At 43.2% G+C, this 17,862-nt stretch overlaps 1 protein-coding gene across 2 annotated transcripts in view; it reads left to right on the top strand.

Moving 5' to 3' along the window:
* The first annotated feature begins 231 nt into the window (after positions 1–231).
* The window catches only part of LOC147126822 (ankyrin repeat- and BTB/POZ domain-containing protein 3-A-like), a 50,232-nt gene continuing 32,601 nt past the window's right edge, over positions 232–17,862 (top strand). The window contains exon 1 of one of the 2 annotated variants that reach the window (XM_086022830.1): positions 232–1,392. In XM_086022830.1, coding sequence (XP_085878956.1) covers positions 510–1,392 — 883 coding nt within the window. In that variant the 5' untranslated portion in view covers positions 232–509. The remainder of the gene's footprint in view (positions 1,393–17,862) is intronic. The other variant, XM_086022831.1, reaches the window with a different exon arrangement.

Here is a 17,862-nt window from a genome sequence, read left to right as displayed (position 1 = left end):
CATCATAAAAATAATTTTGGAATCTCCAGCAAATTTTTTAGAGTACTGGAATGCGCTGGTATTTAAAAAAAAAAAAAAAAAAGATAGATTAAAGTATAGTTTTTTTCCCTTCAGATGCGATCCCCCCCAGAAAATAATAATAAATGCACGGGTGAAAAGGGTTTTGCAGTTGGGAGATGGTTGTGCATCTTGAGCCTTTGGTGCTCTCCTAAATTGTGACACGTGTGCAGCATCCGTATTTGTTAGTGCAGGTTGTTTTGCAGCTGTCAATCAACACGGACTCCTCCTCCACGTCGTGTAGCCCCACGCACGTCCGCAGAGCGTCGAGCCAAAGGACGGAAGCAGAGAAAGTTTCATTCGGTCCGCCGCCGGCCGACGTCGCAGCGAACCCGGGCAATGTCGCGCCCGGCACGGTGAAGAGTGAAGACCCCACCGCGGATGAGCTTTATAAGACGCGCGCAAGAACTCACGCACGCACGCACGCATGCCCAGCAGTATGCGGTGCAGCGATGGCAGGCAACGCTAACACCGCGGTGAGGACGCTGGAGGACCTAACGCTCGATTCCGGTTATGGTGGCGCGGCGGACTCGGTCCGGTCGTCCAGCGTGTCGCTGTGCTGCTCCGACCCGCCCCTGCAGTCGCTTTCGCACGGCGGCAACCGCTGGCATCTGACGGGATCCATGCACAGCCGACAGAACAGTTTGGACACGGTCAACACCGTGCTGGCCGAGGACACGGAGGCTCTGGAGTGCGCGGCCCAGCTGTGCGCCAAGCTGCCCGAGCCGGAGGAGGTGCCGTGGAGCCTGGCCGAGGTGGAGGGCGCGCTGCGGCGGCGGCGGCGGCCGGACGAGGAGCCGCCGATGCCGCCGCCGTCCCCGGAGGTGCTAGCGCGGCTCTCGGCGCTCGTCAGCCGCGCGCTGGTGCGCCTGGCGCGGGAGGCGCAGCGGCTCAGCCTGCGCTACGCCAAGTGTACCAAGCTGGAGGTGCACACCGCCGTCAAGGTGGTGCTCTCCTGGACCATCTCCGTCAACTGCATCGCGGCCGCGCTCAGCGCCTTGTCCTTGTACAACATGAGCGGCGCCGACAAGTTCGGCCGCGGCAAGTCGGCGCGCTGCGGGCTGGTCTTCTCCGTGGGCAAGTTCTTCAGGTGGATGGTGGACAGTCGCGTGGCGCTGCGCGTCCACGAGCACGCCGCCATCTACCTGACGGCGTGCGTGGAGAGCCTCTTCCGGGAGGTGCTCGGCCGCGTGGTGCGCAGCGCGCTGCTGCAGCGGGATGACGGCGTGCCCGACCTCAGTGTGGAGGCTCTGGAGCAGGCCGTGGGTGCCGACTCGGAAATCTGGGGCCTGCTGCAGCCGTGCCAGCACCTCGTCTGCGGGAAGAACTCCAGCGGTAAAATCAATTGTCATTACCACCTTTAAGTTACAGACAGGCACTTGTACTTTAGTTACTTTCCTGGAACTAAAAGGTTCCAAGCAGATATGTTCAGTTTTGCCCAAAAGTTAAGAAAAAAAAAGTACCTAGCTGGGTCTTCTTTGGCCCTGGTAAATTAAGCCTGATCATTTGAATTAAAGTTCCTGGAACCTTTACTGAGAGAGTGGTTCCCGGAACTACAGTAAAATGTTACAATCAGATCTCTATAGTGCTGCAGACCGTGTTCCACAAGTTCCTGGATCTCTACAAAGTACTCTTAACGTAGCAGGGCAACAAAATTTTGAAAATTGTTCCCAAGGTCTAAACACACTGGTCCTGCAAACGTTTCTATAGTTTCGAGGTAATGTACCTGGCCCCATAGTCTAGGAAACTTATAGTCCTGAGTACTTCCTGGAACTAAAACACCAGAGTTCCAGAGTAACATTCCTGGTCCTATTGTCCTGGAAAAATGTACTTGGTACTTGTAGTTCCTCGAACTAACACATTATCCAACAAAAGTTCCAAGTCTGGGTTGAGGTATTGCTGCTAAAGTCTGGAAACGTTTAGCTCTTGGTATTTCTTCAGGAACAACACCCATGGTCCTCCAAAAAGTCAAAAATAGCCAAGTTCCAGGAACACTTAGTGATTGATTACAATAGAACTAAGGTCTTCCAAAAGTACCTTGTTCTGCGGTTCCTGTGGTGGAACTAGACCTTATGTTCTACTCCAAGTTCCTAATTACCAATTACTGTCTCTGTACCGCATAGGGATCATTATGGGATTATATACTGTATATTAGTGTGTTTGCGTACGTATGCGCTTGTAATACAATCAGAATTTCCTCTCGAGACATCCAAAAGTAGCAAATGATCCAATTATCGTCCTTAACTGTGTGCATTCATTTAGTACTAACGATGTCGCTCTTTATCATTTGTTTGTCGCATGTGCGTGTGCGTGTGTGTTAATTCGGGACAAAGATGCTAATCTGCCTAATTAAGATAAGTGTGAAATAGTAACCGTGTCTTTTTTGACGATGTCTTAGTTTTCACTAAGCGCGTGTTGTGTGTGTGTGCACAAGTATGGAGATGGAAATGAGCACACAACAAAGATGCCGCACTCGCTGATGGCGCAATTGCGTCTTGCGAACGAGCCGTCACTCAAGAAGCGAGGGAAGATTGTTCCCAAAGCGGAGGAATCGGGCTCTCCAAATTGAAGTGGTGTGCTCGGGTACAACATGACAGGTTGTTTTCTAGCCTGAAAAGCACATCTTCAATTCTAGGCCAAACGAGACGATGCCTGATTGGATGCTATACATCCAACATACCGTCTAAAGCGATGAGCCTGATGACTTTTAAAGATTTTCCACACTTAGATGGCAGCCGAATTTACTTGATTCAACTCCACCCCCTTCAGGGATTATTGCTGTCTGTAACTGCAAGATTAGTATTGATTTTGATCCAGTAACATGGTTGCAAATCCAGTGATAGCTTCAAAAGTGGAGCACAGTTGGTTGCAGTATACTGATTCAGTTTTTCACACAGGAATTAATGGAATTATCTCTCCGCCGGAGAAGGCAGAGTGGTAAACTTGTCAAGAGGAAGCAAAGAAAGATGCGCTAGGGTGAGCAGGGGGTAGAAGTTAGAGCTTGTCAGCAGTCACTATACCCGTCTTTAGCAACTATTATCAGTCTTAAGTGTGCGTTTGTGTTTTTAGCTGTTATTAGCAGTTGTTAGTGGTCATTATCAGTTCTTAGCTGTTAGCACTTGTTTGCTCTCATTGGTGTTTGCTAGTGGTAACCAGTTGTCGTTAGCAGTCATTCGCTAGCAGCCGCTAGATGTCATTAGCATTTACTATCAGTGGTTCGTGGTTGTTAGCTCTCACTAGTAGGCGTTACAAGTCACTAGCAGGTAGGGTTGCCAACTTTCTCACTTCTAAATAAGGGACAGGTGCACGGTGCCACGGTGGTGTGAGCATGATGTATGAATTTGGGATTTTTTTTCTAATTTTCACATTAGTGCGGAAACCACATTCACGTAAAAATTTGAAAAAATGAACAAAATTGACTGTTTTTCACAGGACAGCGACGATATGTCACCTCATATGAAACCACAATTTGGCTCTTTTCATCAAAAAACAGGTGTAAGAAATATGAAATCTAAAAGAGGAGTGTGACTCACCAAATTTATTTTTCCATGGATACTTTTGGCTGCTTTTGACTGACTCAAGCAGTCTTCTGTCCTTTTGCGCAGCCAGAGAGAAGTCCTTACATGACAGGTGGAGTGATTGCCGCTTGTTCTGAGATTGACGCTTTATCTGATCGAAGATCTGTAATGTGTAGTACCGAGAGTCTCCATTTAGGAGCGCTGTAATGTGCTATCACTGTTTAAGAACCAGCAATGTATGTTCGAGCAAGTATACGAGTAAAAGACATTTAGCTGGCAACCCGTCTGTGTCCGTCGTTATTGACAATCGATCGCCATCCAAAGCTTTACTAAAAGCATCTTATATTACAGGACCGGTACAATACAGTACAATACAATTTTATTTATATAGCGCATAGATTGCAGTTTTCTGTATTTGCAAGAGTTGATAGTCAATATACGGGACATTTAAGGTCCCGTGTGGGACAAACCAAATTAGCCCAATATACGTGATGTCCCGGCTAATACGGGACAGTTGGCAACCCTACTAGCAGGTGTTAGCAGTCATTAGCGGTCGCAAATTGTTGTTAGCTGTCACTAACAGTCATGAGCAGTTGTCAGCAGTCATTAGTGGTTGCCAGCTATTGGTAGCATTCATTAGCAACAGTTAGCAGTCTTTTGCTGCCACTAGCGGTTAGTAGCAGTCACTAGCATGTGTTGGCTATTGTTCGCTATCGTTAGCATGCACAAACGGTCCTTAGCTGTAGTTGGCAATATGATAGTATCCTTCGAGTTATTTTTATGGATAATGTCGCATGAGTTTGAAATGATATTCATGTGTTTTGGGAACATTTTGTAATATTTTTGGTTCAAACTAATATACTCAATTTTAAACATGGGAAAAGTTCACTCTGGGTGTAAGACTCCCTAGTTGCAAGTCAAGGAACCGTCGGTAGCGGGATAGATGACACAGCAGCGGAATGCTATTGCGTAGCCGCTCTATTAAATTAGCAGCGGGACGTCTCCCCTTCCGTGTCCCGCTTCCATCATTCAAGATGCCGTCTGCCAGGGGGGGCGACCTCTCCGTTTGCATATTTATTCTCGCTCATAAGCCTTTTGTTGCCCTTGCGATTATTAGCTGCCCTCCTCTGGGCAAGCCGGCTGACGCATGGCCGTCATTTCGCCGGCCGTGATGGATTTTTATGCGGCGGGTAATTTCATAAGACAAAATAAGCCAGATCGGGAAGTTGTTTCTTTTGTTTTATGATGCGCATCCCATTTGTAGCTCCCCCGTGACTTTCTTTTCCTGTGCCTCTCATTCATTTTCACAGCCGATCCCGAGGCCGGAATGTGCTGCTTTTGAGGGACACAATTCCCAAACAGCTTTCTTTAATTAACACTTGTGAGGTTGTTTAGTTCAGAAATCCACAGGAGCAAAAAGATGGCGATTGCTGTAATTTGTCGCTGCGAGACGATTCTAAGCGGGTTCATTAGACTGCGACATATCATCGCACTGAGTGTAAATAAATGCCACATCAGGACAAGCACTCGAGGAGGTGCAATTGGCACTAATGCATCCCATGATTGTTTGTGTCAAGACGACTAATAGCACTTTATTTTGTACAAAATCTTACGAAATATGGATAGCAACAAGCTCAGGCCTCCACGACAATGTTGCATAGGCAATTTGTGGTCTAAAGGAAATTTCGTTATCAAATTAATCAAACTATTTTCGATAATCGATTGCTCCTTTAGAGACCGAAAATTGGCCCAAATCCGGAGAATTTCAGCCTCTCGACAGGAAATCTTCCGATTTTTTTTTTTTTTTTTTTTTTTTTGGGACCTGATTATTGTTGTCTTGAATCAAAATAAGACCTTTGAAAACATCTGCTTTTACTTCGGAAAACAAGGATCAACATATTTGCCCATTATCTGACATTACCGAACAAACCAGTAACTTCAATAAAATAATTGATAAAACTGTTATTTTTAAATAATCAATAATATATAATAGATAGATTAAGGGTTATAAAAATAATCGTAAATTGCAGCCCTATTATAGCTTGGATTTACAGTGGAGAGCACCTTTCAAAGATGCATGAAAATATCATGGGCGTAATTCAAATCTTGTGTATGGAAGATTCCAATTGAGGCTCCTTGGAGAAAGTAGGGCGGTAACCCTCTTAAGATGATGCAGAGAAAAGTCTGGATTGTTAATTGGCGGTGGTGGAAGTTAGCAACCGAAGGTACAGCAATTTGAGAGTATGTATTTAAAACATAACATGTATCGCAGAGTCAAGAATTTGATAATTTGGTAAATAGGAAAGTAGTAACTATGGGTTGCGAAACGGAGACATAAACGGCTGCGTCCTTGCATTTCTGGCGCATTTTTCAATGTATTTATACAGAAAAATATTGCGATTTTTCGGTGTTGTTTTCAACGGCGTCATAATTGTTCAACTTTCAGTGAAGGTATGTTGTGACATCTGCGTGTGTCATCTCGTCCCGCTGCGAAATGCGGCCCCTACAACTGGGTCGCTCTGACACAGCCATTGACTTGTTTTTTCACCCCCGCTGTGAGTTTGCCATGAAACCAATGCCGCCACTTGCCTCGGGTCAAAGGTGGGCATATGGAGGAGATTGTTGAGGCGGCGGCACGATGACGATATTGACAACCCAGCAGGTTCCCCGACCATGACTTTTCAGAGCCCAGTTTGAGAATCCCTGCTTTAAACTCTATTGACCCACATTTGATTCCAAAGATGTTTTTCCCGTTGCTTTTATTTGTTCACAAACTTTTGAGCTAAAGCAGAAGTTGAATCGCATCCAGCTCATGTGTTGTTAAGTCACGTCGACTGAGATGCCGTGTGCTTGGGGGGGAAAAAAAAAAAAAAAAAGAAAGTCAGGTGGTTTGCACAAAGTGGATCATGCTGTCAGTCAGTCAGTCAGTCACGGTGTTTTTCTTTCGCCCGTCCCATCGCATGCTTTCAATCACAAGCTCTCAAGGACGTCTCTTCTTCTCCTTTGCTCTGCGGAGGCTTTGTGTTTCCAAAAGTGCCGAGCCGGCGTATGTGTGTTGTCATGCTGGTGACTAAAGTTAGCTAGCGCCTCCTGATAAACATTGCTTGAGTGGAGACATTTTGTGTCATCAGTGTTGCCAATTACTTTGAAAAAGTAACACAGTTTCGTATTTTACTGATTGCTTGACTTTAAAAGTAAAGTTAGATTTGAATACATTCAACAGTTGTCGACAACCCTGCAGAATTCATCAAATTGACAACCAGTTCTGCCAATAGGTTTTTTTAAGAATAAAATGTCTTTTTGAATTAAAAATAAAATAAAGACAACCTCTTTTGACTTAAGTTCATTCTTTTTATTTGAATGAATCTATGAATTTTCACTTGACATAAATGGGCTACTTGTTTGTTTATTTATATAGATATGTGTGTATGTATATGTATATATGTATATGTTTGTTGTATAGCGTGCCGTTGTTTGCTACACTCTGCACACTGTTGTGTTCTAAATAACCAAATTTGTGTCAAAAATGGACCGATCCACTACTTGGGTCAATTTGACCCAACTTTCCAAAAGATGGGTCATTTTGTACAAAACAAACCCCAAAAATGGATCGTTTTGTACAAAACAACAACCAAAAATTGACCCAATTAGTGGATCAGTCCGTTTTTGACCCAAATTGGGTTATTTTTGACCCAAGTGTTTTTAGAGTGCATGTGCTTGTAAATTATTGGTTTTGCTCCATGCACACGCGGGTTGGTCCTTGTGGTGGTTTGGTTCGTATGGATCTTTAGTCCCCAAAATTTGGTCTGCGTGGTAGTTTGGGCTTATTCTGTGATTCAGTTGGTGCAGTGTTTCAGTTCATGTTGCAGTTTGTGTGGTGTTTCAGTTCGTGCAACGTTTCCGCTTGTGTGCTGGTCCGTTTCGTTGGCACACAATACCCTCCGGGTTCCTCGGCACCAGCGACCTGGCTGTTTGCTCTCATCTGTCAAAAATGATGGACAACCTTCACATTTTTCTGTCATGGCTGATAAAACAAATCATAGGCTGGCCTTCACCGACTTGTTGTCATGATGGTGACCGGCGGAGGTTTGCCGGGTCACTAGCGTGGTGATGTCCGCTGCCTCTGACGATCATTTGTTGCCTCATGACATTTTGAACCTTTTTGGGGTGATCTTATTGAACATTTCATTTGTAGCATTTTGTCAGATTAGCTCAAACGCTAACATGGCTTTGCTTTCAAATTGTGTCTTAAAAGAAAATAAAAAAACAAAACAAAAAAACAACTTTGGGTCGCTGTCCTCTGTGAGCTTTTGGAAGCCGACAGGACCGCTGGCTGCTCCTTTAATTAACGGGGGCGAGCGCAGGGCAAGTTCCTAGCGCCTCTGGGGAGAACCATCTGGCGGCACCATGACACAAATTAGGCCAGTGAGACGCGCTTTTTGGAGAAGAGCATGCAGGCTAGCTTATGTGGAGGCAGGAACGCCTCCTCCTCCCACAGCCATGATACATTTCAGAACTATTATGAAAGGCAACATGTTGCAAAGGGGAACTCTTTGCTGTCAAAATCCCCCCACCACATGCATCATCATCCGTAGTGTGGCATTTGAGGCCACCTTGGAATTTCTCATTTACTAATGTGTCGCCACATCCGTTCACTTGTCGCTTTGTTTTTTTGCCGCGCAAAGATTTCAATAAAAGCACGACTAATCAACGACAAACGAGTGCTATGTGTTCTAGAATTGGGACGATACGCATAAATATAAGCCTTGTGGTTTCGCTAGGAAACCGTTCAAAAAAAGTTTAATGCCTAAACGGGTTGCGGTAGGAATAAAAAATTAACGACAATGACATTTAGAACTTCCACATCTGATCCGTTTGATTGAAAAATGACTGTTCCTCATGATTATTATCAGGTCAATAGAACGATTTAAAAATATTTTCCTGCCTAAACAGGCTGCTGCAGAAGTCAAAATTAAACTAGGATGTTCCTCAGTCAAGTGCAGAGCTCTGCAATGGCCCAAAAATCGGAAGCAGTCTGACCCGTTTCATAAAAAATCCAATCGGCTGTTCCTTGTGGTTTTCTGCCTAAATTGGCTGCTTTAAAAGTAAAAAATAAAACCAAAACATTCTTCAGTTGTGTGCAGATCTCCGCCAAGGCCAAACAATCTGCTTGGAAAATGATGACACTAAGCTTCTCGCGTGAAGAGACGCCTCATGCTTTCACTATGTGGCAGAAACCATTTAAAAATAATTGTTGACCGCCTCAACGGGCTCCTGTCGAGACCAAAATCAAAACTATCATTTTGTCAATTCTGTGGAAGTCGCCATGAGTCAATGTTACATGTAAACTTCCTCCTGAAGCAGCAATCAGGCCCCACAAAATGACCAAAGTCATTTGCCGCCTAAACGGGCTGCGGTAAAAATGAAAATTCCACTTTAGTCCCATGGGGCGCTTCAATTTTCTTTTTATCTTGGCATTTTTTTTTCCCAAGAACAAGTTGACAAAATCGTGACAAGCATATCGGCGAATCAGACCCGTTGTTTATGCAAGTTTGTTTATAAATTGTGTGGAACATCCCCAATTTGGTGGTGCATAGTTAGCTTAGTATTTTTTTTTTTTCGAATGTTGATCAGTTATTAATTTAGGGAATGTCTTTGTCTATTCGGATGCCACCCAAGTAGATTGTCTCTTTTTTTTTCCTGTAAAAATCGTACATGTCACCTGTTGCTCGGGTAACAAAGTCTTGCATAACCGACCATATCGGCTCTATTTGAGCAATACTGTATTGCCACATGCTGCGCTAATAATGCACACACACCTACGCTGCCATGCCTCGGCCGAGATTGTTTTCTCACAGCAGCCGCTCCACAAATCATCTCTCTGCCGTCAGCACAACAACACACCTTTTTTTTTTTTTTTTTTTTTTTGGTTCGAGGGGGGGGGGTGCTTTTCGGCTTCTCACCCGACAATGTGTCATCTAAAGAGGCGGCGCGTCTTTTCTCTGACCTGCATTTTGCGGCGTGAGAGCTTTTCTTTTTTTTTTTTTTTTTTCTCTTTCTTCGCCTCCTTCTTTTTTCTCTAAGTGGGTGAGTCAGTCTCACTCAACTTGAAACTGGCTGCGAGGTTTCTGTATGTGTGTGATATTGCAACATAAACATGGCGCTGGCTATCTTTAGTAGGAAGGTGACGAAAGGCAATGATGAAAAAAGTCTAAAAACAATATAGAGGGCCCATCTGTCCAGTACATGAGGTTCTTTTTTTTTAAATGTTTTATTTTTTATTTTATTTTTTAATTTTTTTTTTTCGGATAAAATCTCAAAAGGCCAAATATTTGCCAAAACTGCTGGCTTCCTGTGTTTTTGTTTTATTTTTAATTAAAAAAAAAAGATGTATTTTTTATTTTAGAAGATTCTTTCAAATGACAGTGCATTTTCCACTTTATATGAAATTGTACATGTTGCAAAATTAAAAAAAAAAAAATAGCTAACTGCCGAAACGGGCTGCTGCAGAAATCAAAATGAAACTGGATTTGCCCGCCCTAGAGCATAAATCTATTTTTTGTCAAAAATTCTAGCGAGAAAGGTTGCCTGCCTATTTTCATTTCACCGCATGGCAGCAAGCATACAAAAAAATGTTAAACCGCCTCAATGGGCTGCTGGAGGAATCCAAATGAAACTCCGTGTCAGACCTGTGCGTGATGCGTGCCACTCCGGGGGTCCGCGGTGGTCTTGTCGTCCCATTTATGTCAGCGGGCCTTTCGTTGGATTCCTGACAGTCTCGTCTTTGGTTTCCCCCCTCCAGTGTGTGTGTGTGTCAAATAATAAAGGAGCTAGCTGGTGAATTCTTTGCCGCACGAATGCATGGACACACACGCGCGCACACGCACACACCGGGCACGTCAAGCCTCGACAGCCTCCTACGGGCTCCGTGATGTGTCTACTTGAGATTTAGAGGAAGAATATTTGAGTTGAGTCTGCGGGATTCTCATGTGATTCTATCTTCAGTCTTTACAGTAATTTGCACATTGACATTTTATTATTTACATTTTCATTTTCAATGCATATCAACAATTTCGTACATATTATACTTCCTATGGTGCACTTCACTCAGTAATTTATAGCATACCACATCATCAACCTACCTATCCATCCAGCCGTCAATCCGTATTAATTCCATGCATAAATCAATGTACTGCTGCACGTTTCCCCCTACAGACACGACCACGCGGCCCACTTTGACTATATAAACGTGTGTGTGTGTGTGTGTGTGTGTGTGTGGGCGGGCGGGCGGTCAACCAGTGATTCAGCCGCAGATGAGGTCACGAGCGAGTGTAAACGGCGCTGCAGAGCATGATGAGCCTGCCCGCAGTCCGTCTAGGGAGGCGCAGGCATGCGGGTTAGCGGGGCGAGGAGGTGAGAGGAGGCGAGGAGGCGGGGCCAGACGGCCTCGCTTGGGTTTTTTGGGCTTTCCAAAAGTAGGCCAGCTCGTAGCCGGGAGCGCCCGCAACCAAGCAAGCCAGTAAGAGGCGCCTTTTAATACCTTATTTAAATACACTGGATCTTCCAAAGTAGCCAGCACCGGTTTTTAAGCGTGACTGCTCAAATGTATTGAGACCAGTCCATGGTGTACTCCACTTCTCTCGTCAAAAGTCATCTTAAGTTTATTGAAGATTGGTCACCCATAAAAAGTATTTAAAAAACAAAAGCATTTGTGATGCTCACTCATCTGAATTGTGTTGTGTTGGTCAAACCAACTACAAAGAGTGTCACAAAGCAGACTAAATTTAAATTTAGAACTGGAAGTGAGGACCTAATGTATGTAGTGAACATACACACACTACTAAATACTACTACTACTAATTCTACCAACAAGTGTGCAAATAGTTTGTAAAGTTTGTCGAATGTAAAATTGGAAAATTTGATTATTTTGTAAATGCATTAGTTTGCATTCACAAACACGTTTTCATAGTTGCTTTTAGTATTTTATTGAAGAAAAGGACTGAAAAATGATTAACATCAAAGTCACTGGTGGGCACAAAACATATCTTTTCACAAAAGGCTTATTTTCTTCATTTTTGGGGTCCAAAATTGGTGATTTGGGTGAAATCAACTCGTACATGTTCTACTGCTGATTACTAAAAAATGGGATAAGGTAGAAAAACTTTTTTGTGTGTGCGTGATGAAAGGAGGAGTGTAATCTTTCATTTGGTAGCCTCCGTGTTTACGTAGTCGTAAAACACAATATTCGGTGAGCCTTGAGACATCAGTCAGAATGCTCTAAATTGGCTGGAACTCAATAGGTTCTTTTTTTTTAAATAGCTGGCGTTGAAAGAGTTAATTGCTTGGTATTATTTTGAAATATACCACAGAACGATGCAATCCTTCACGACTGCACTTGTGTGTATATGTATCTGTGTGTGTGTGTGTGCCTGTGTGTTAGCGCAGTTATATAAAAACTAATGAAGCAGTTTTGATTAGATTTTTGCGGCCTGCTAGATAATCACCCCGGGAGCCATCCATTAGGTTGTGGAAATGATCTGGAATGTTTTTGTCAGTGTGAGAACCCCAAAAAAAGGATCCGGGAATTTTACCCCCCACGCGTGCCCTGGTACACTGACAGCTGTTAAACCAGCGGTGGGCAGACTCGATTGAATCTTGAAAATATGTCCGTAAAATAGCCTATTTTAATATCATTTTAAACTATTGCGTGAATCAAATGTCCCCCACAACAATGTTCCGTGTGCGTAAATGAATAAAAACGATAACCCGAAGAGCAAGGAAGTGTGTATTGCCACCCACTAGAAGAAGAGATGAAGAGGCCAAGTGATTGTCTTCTGGCCCGCCCCGCGTTTGTTTCCGCCTGGCAAAACTGGGGATAATCACGGCGGGGAAATGAGCCGAGTCCCGCGTGGGCCCTCGCCAACTGGCCCCGGGCGACCCCGTGACAAGCTTGATGGATGGCGCCGCCCGCCGAGCTCGCTCCCTCGGGAATCATGCCACACTTAAAGGTTTCGGAACGCGACGGTGGCGCTCTGCGGTTGGTCGAGAGAACGACAAGAATCCCTCTTTCTTTGCCACTTTGCTCAGGAGCGTCCTTCCAGTCCAAGAAGGATTCTGGTGCTTGGTCAGATTTTGGATTTAGTCGGATGGAAGTTTTAGAGTTTCACTGGAGTCACATTGTGCGCCCGTCATCTTCATCGTTTAGTGCAAGGTCTTCGATCCTGTTCCTCGAGGGCCGGTTCCCGAGATGTTTTCCATGATCAGGATGGTTATCCAGATTCTGTAGACCTTGCTGTTTATCTGATCATTTGAATCAGGTGTGTTGCAGCAGGGAGAGATGGAAAAGATCCAGTTAAATGGCCCTTGAGGAACAGGATTGAAGACCCGTTGTTTTGTGCAAGTTGGTGATGTCATCGATTTTAGATCGGTCTTTTCCTAGTCTTGGCCTTCCCACTATCTCAAACGCGTTTGATATTATCACAGATCTTTCAGTTTTTGCGATGATGTGGCATAAGCAACAACCAATAGATGAGCTGGAACAAAACCCGGAACAGGATACTTAGGATCAAGGGGAAACACTGGCGAAAATACAACTGAGCATGTCTAAAGATTTTAATTCGTTTTTTTTCTTTTCTTAACACAATTTTTTTTTTTCTTTTAACTTGACTAGTTTCTAATAAAAAACTAATAATAAATCTAATTATTGGACATATAGTTGCTGTCCTGTGAAAAACATGTCAATTTTTTCAATTTTCTTATTTTTATGGTGTTTATTATTTTCATTTTGAATACAGATATCGCATTAACGTGAACACTTTTGAAAATTCCAAAATTGGACGTATGTGTTTTTCACAGGACAGCGACAATATAAGACAAGATGAACTCATTAACTACTAACGATTTTAGTTGTAGCCTTGTAAATAGTGACCCAGCAAAATTTTTTCACATTTTATTCTAAAATATATTTTAAAATTTGCAGTGTTAGCTATGTTAAGACATGCTGCCGCTCACGTGAAGTCAAAAAAAAAAAATTTGATACTGTAATGCCATCATGTCGCCTGTTTCCACTAAGAGTTTGTCGTGGCATATCGCCTGAAAAAAAACCAAACAAGCAATTGTGAGATAATTGACGGCAGTGATGGCCATCTGCGGCGACCGGTGCGAGCGCGGGGCCACCGCAGTGGGAGGACTGGAAGCTGAAGTGTGTTGAGTCACGAGCGAGCTGCAGAGGAGTGTGTGTCACGCCGCAGTCGGCAGCGCTGCAGCATGACGCGTGCCTGTCCAATGCTCTTAAGTTAGTTTTTTTTCATCTGATTCTTGCGCTGGCCTTATCTTCCCGTGGTCGCGGGTGAGCGATGAGGGCCGGGTGCACATTTGTTCAGGTAATAGAAATGGACCCCGGTTGCCCCGCCCGTTGCCATAATTTCCCTCCAGGTCTTTTATTGACCGACTCTCCGTTGAGTCCTAATGGACCTCCATCCGTCTTGAGCCCTCTTGGACCAACAGCCGGCTGAAAGTCGCCGCCCCGAGAGCTGTAATTGGCTCCTTAGAACTTCCACTTGGGCGGCGATGAATTACTTTGCTGCAATCAGGAGAGTTTCTGCTTCAAAGGACAGTGTTGGAAAACTAAAGTTGTTCACCTAAATGATTGGATGAGAGAATAGCTGCATGTGCTATGTAGGGGCAGTTAATATCAGTAATGATGGGAAAGGCACATTGTCGATTTTTCAGTGTTTATGAAAAAAAAAAAATCAATTGCTTCGGCTATTTCATATTTTCTAAGTCGGTTACACCATTGGTTAATCGGATTTTTAAAAAGGCTAAAAATGTGGATGTGAGGTGTAGGTATTATTGTTGTCCACTTGGGTGCAATCCTCACGTTCCACACAGTAATCTCTGTGACATTGAATGTGTGGGGCTTTAAAAGGCTATTTGATCAATTCTTTCAGCCCTGAACCACACAGATGATGTTTAAGGAACCGAATGAGGTCATGTGACCAACTCACATGACCTGATGAAGAACAAATGAAGGGGCAAAGGGCACTTTCCAAAAAGTCAAAGGAGGTTTTGAAAGAATCAGGCAATTGGCGAACTATTTATAAAAATTAACATTTTTGCAAAAAAAGTAAATAAATGAATAAAAAAACAAACTATGTTTTGGGTAAAAGAACATCAGTATGACTTATATGAACATAGTTTTTGCTCTTTTTATAATAATAAATAAAACACACAACGTCTCTTTGTATAGCCAGCCTTTGAGCCTCACCCTTTTAGACTCGACTTGGTAATTGCAGATAGCAGTTACAAAACGAATTATTAAAATGACCATTTTTAAATATGAAACATGCCGATGATGTGTGAGGTGTCGGGTGAAGTCATGTAACCAACTCGCATTGCATGCCGAAGGACAAGAGGGGCCACACGAGGCGGCAAATATATATATTTTTTGAAAGCCAAAGGGGGTTCTGAGGAAACTTTCACCAGCACTTATCATGCTTTTGACAAAATGATGAGGCGCAAGTCTCGAAAAGACACAGCTGCAGGTCAAACTGATGTCAAATGCTGTGGAAAAATCATTGAAATCACAGCGGGCATGGAACAGCTGGCCCGCAGTGCACAGTCGGCACGTGCGGCTCATCTCCTCTGAACACCAAAACAACCAACAACAATAATAACAATTATATTAAAAAAACATCACTTTTTTTCCCTGCCTCTGCGGAATGTGCCGCTGTGTTGCCATGACAGCACTCCGAGCCGGGCAATTACGGGAACATCGCCGTACTGTAGTCATGGCAAGGATGTGGAAGCCCTATTAAAAAAAAAAAAAAAAAAAAAAAAAAAAACGATCAATTTGTCGTCATTAGAGAGTCTGAATTTGAGTCTTTAAATTGTGTCAGAAATGATCAGATGATCAAAACAAGATAGGGACGTTATACCAAATTTGGAAGTAGTTTAAGAGGCTTGTAGCTTCTCAATAGGGTTTTAAATGATCGATTGAAATTAGGTCCGTTGTTCTCAAACTATGTGCACCCACCAGTCATGTCCTAATATGGGCAACAGTTGAAATATGCTAATTAGGACAATGCAGCTCAAATCAAAACAGCGATTGAAATCCATTAAGTCACCAGCAAAAAATATTATCAGTAAATAAAAATTGGAGTTGCAAACCTGTCAAGAGAAGTTTGCGTGCTCGCCGGTGAGCACACACACACACGCAGACGCACAAATGCACTAATCCGGTCACATTACATCATCCAATCCCGCTACAACATGACACGTTTATCTGGGCTGGCATCCAAAACGCGCTGTACCTCCAAATTGATTCCTGTCCGAAAACAAGCTCCCCCGTGGAAGTTGACTTTATTTGTGTCGGATGTTTTGTGTGTGCGTGTGTGTGTTTAAAGTACGCCCCGCTGATGTGTACTACTTGTAAAAGTAAAGTCGGTGTTGCCAATTTAGCATTTTTTTCCAACTCCTCTCGCAACTACTTGAGAAAAATGTTTTCATTAAATATGGATGCTGTTTCCATGAATGTTTTGACAAAATTTTCATTTTCACAAGATGAGAAGCACTTACTTTCACTTAGTATTCCAAAGTATTACAGTAGTGTACTCAAAGGTATACTTATTTTTTGTAATGTGTGAAAAACTAATTATATTAGGAAGTCAACCCAAACATATTTTTTGACAAGAATATGTTCTATGCAGGCCCACTAGTTGAAATACGTTATTCTGATTAATATTGCGTTTGTGGAATATGAGAAATCCACCTGTTTTTAGCTAGCTCAGGGGCGGCCATTTTGTCAATTCTGTCGACTAAAAATTAGATCACACAGTTGCTCAGGGCTCAGGTAACGACCAATCACGGCTGACCTGTTTTCTCAAGATGAGCCACGATTGGTCGTTATCTGAGCCCTGAGCAATTGTGTTGTCATTTTCAATTGACAGAAATTACAAAATGGCCGCCCCCTGAGCTAGCTGAAAATGGGTAGATTTCTCATATTCCACAAACACAGTATTAATCAGAATGCCGTGTTTAGACTAGTGGGCCTGCATAAAGCATATTCTTGTTAAAAAATATGTTTTGGTTGACTTCCGCTCAATCGCATACTAAGTGCATACACGGCGCCTCATATCATTTTACTTTGTTGCTAATGTATTTTCATGTTCCTATTTAAAATTGAGTTTTTGTCATTGAATAAATACGAACTCAAACAATACTCGTGTTTATTAATTGTGATTTCAATATTAATCCAAATATTTTGTGATTATTATTTTTCAAATATCTCCCTGCAGCTCTAGTAAGCATCCAATTTTTGTCCCTTGGGTGTTGAAAAATCATCTTGGAGGACGCTCCACATGCTGCTTCACCTGCATTATTATCTGATCCCATGCTCCCCAATTCATGGTGAACAAGGCCAAGCAGTGTCTACACTGAATTGATGGAATTTTAGAGTGTCTGTGTATTAATATTGATGTGTTTCGGATTAGCTTTCTTGACTTGCTAACATTTAGAAAGGTTGCATCTCAAGGGAAATTTCTCCCCGTCGTCTCGCTGCCCTTGTGACTCGTAACCTTCCAGCTTTGTCCTCATCTCTGACCTTGATGGAATTTGTCAAGGTGCTTCCCGGTGTTCCCGCCGCCACTTGGTATTCCGCTCTCCTCTCAGGCGTTGTCCGTATCCACGGGGAGGCGAGTAAATGTCAGTTTTTCCGCCCACCGGGAGGTAATTGGAGCGTCGGAACGTTTTTATTTGCTCCGATCTGGCAGTCCGACGTTCTTGTCGTTTCGCATCACAAATTCAGTTTTCTACGGACAATCTCGACATAAATCATTTCCTCCGTCGCATAGCCTCAACGTTTCCTGATTAGAATTCCAGGCTGGTGGAGATTCCAAAGCAGAGTGGATAAATATCTGACACGTGACAGTGGAGGACTCAAATTAGCATCTGTGAGTCGCTTGTTGCTAAAGATGAGTCCTTGTGGCGTACATATTTACATCGAGATGATTTTATCCTAAATCGTTTTTACTTAACGGAACTTGTCCATATTTATCATCATCTTTTTACAGGAGTTTTATAAGGAAATGATTTGTTTCATGTTCTTATATGGGCAGCAGGACAACGATGCTAATTAGGACTAGCTAAACTGCATTTATCAGACAATAAGGATCCTTTTAGGTTTTTAGGAATGGGGTCCATTCTGTCCTTTGGAAATCCTCAGTTTGTATCCCGGTGTGCTATTTGTCTGTTTTTTCCCAAATATAATAGAAAATTATAAAAGTGCAGC

Source organism: Filicampus tigris, chromosome 22 (assembly GCF_054856515.1).
Source record: "Filicampus tigris isolate MCC_2025a chromosome 22, RoL_Ftig_1.0, whole genome shotgun sequence".
Classification (NCBI taxonomy): Eukaryota; Metazoa; Chordata; class Actinopteri; order Syngnathiformes; family Syngnathidae; genus Filicampus; species Filicampus tigris.
This window is presented reverse-complemented; position numbering and strand designations above follow the sequence as displayed.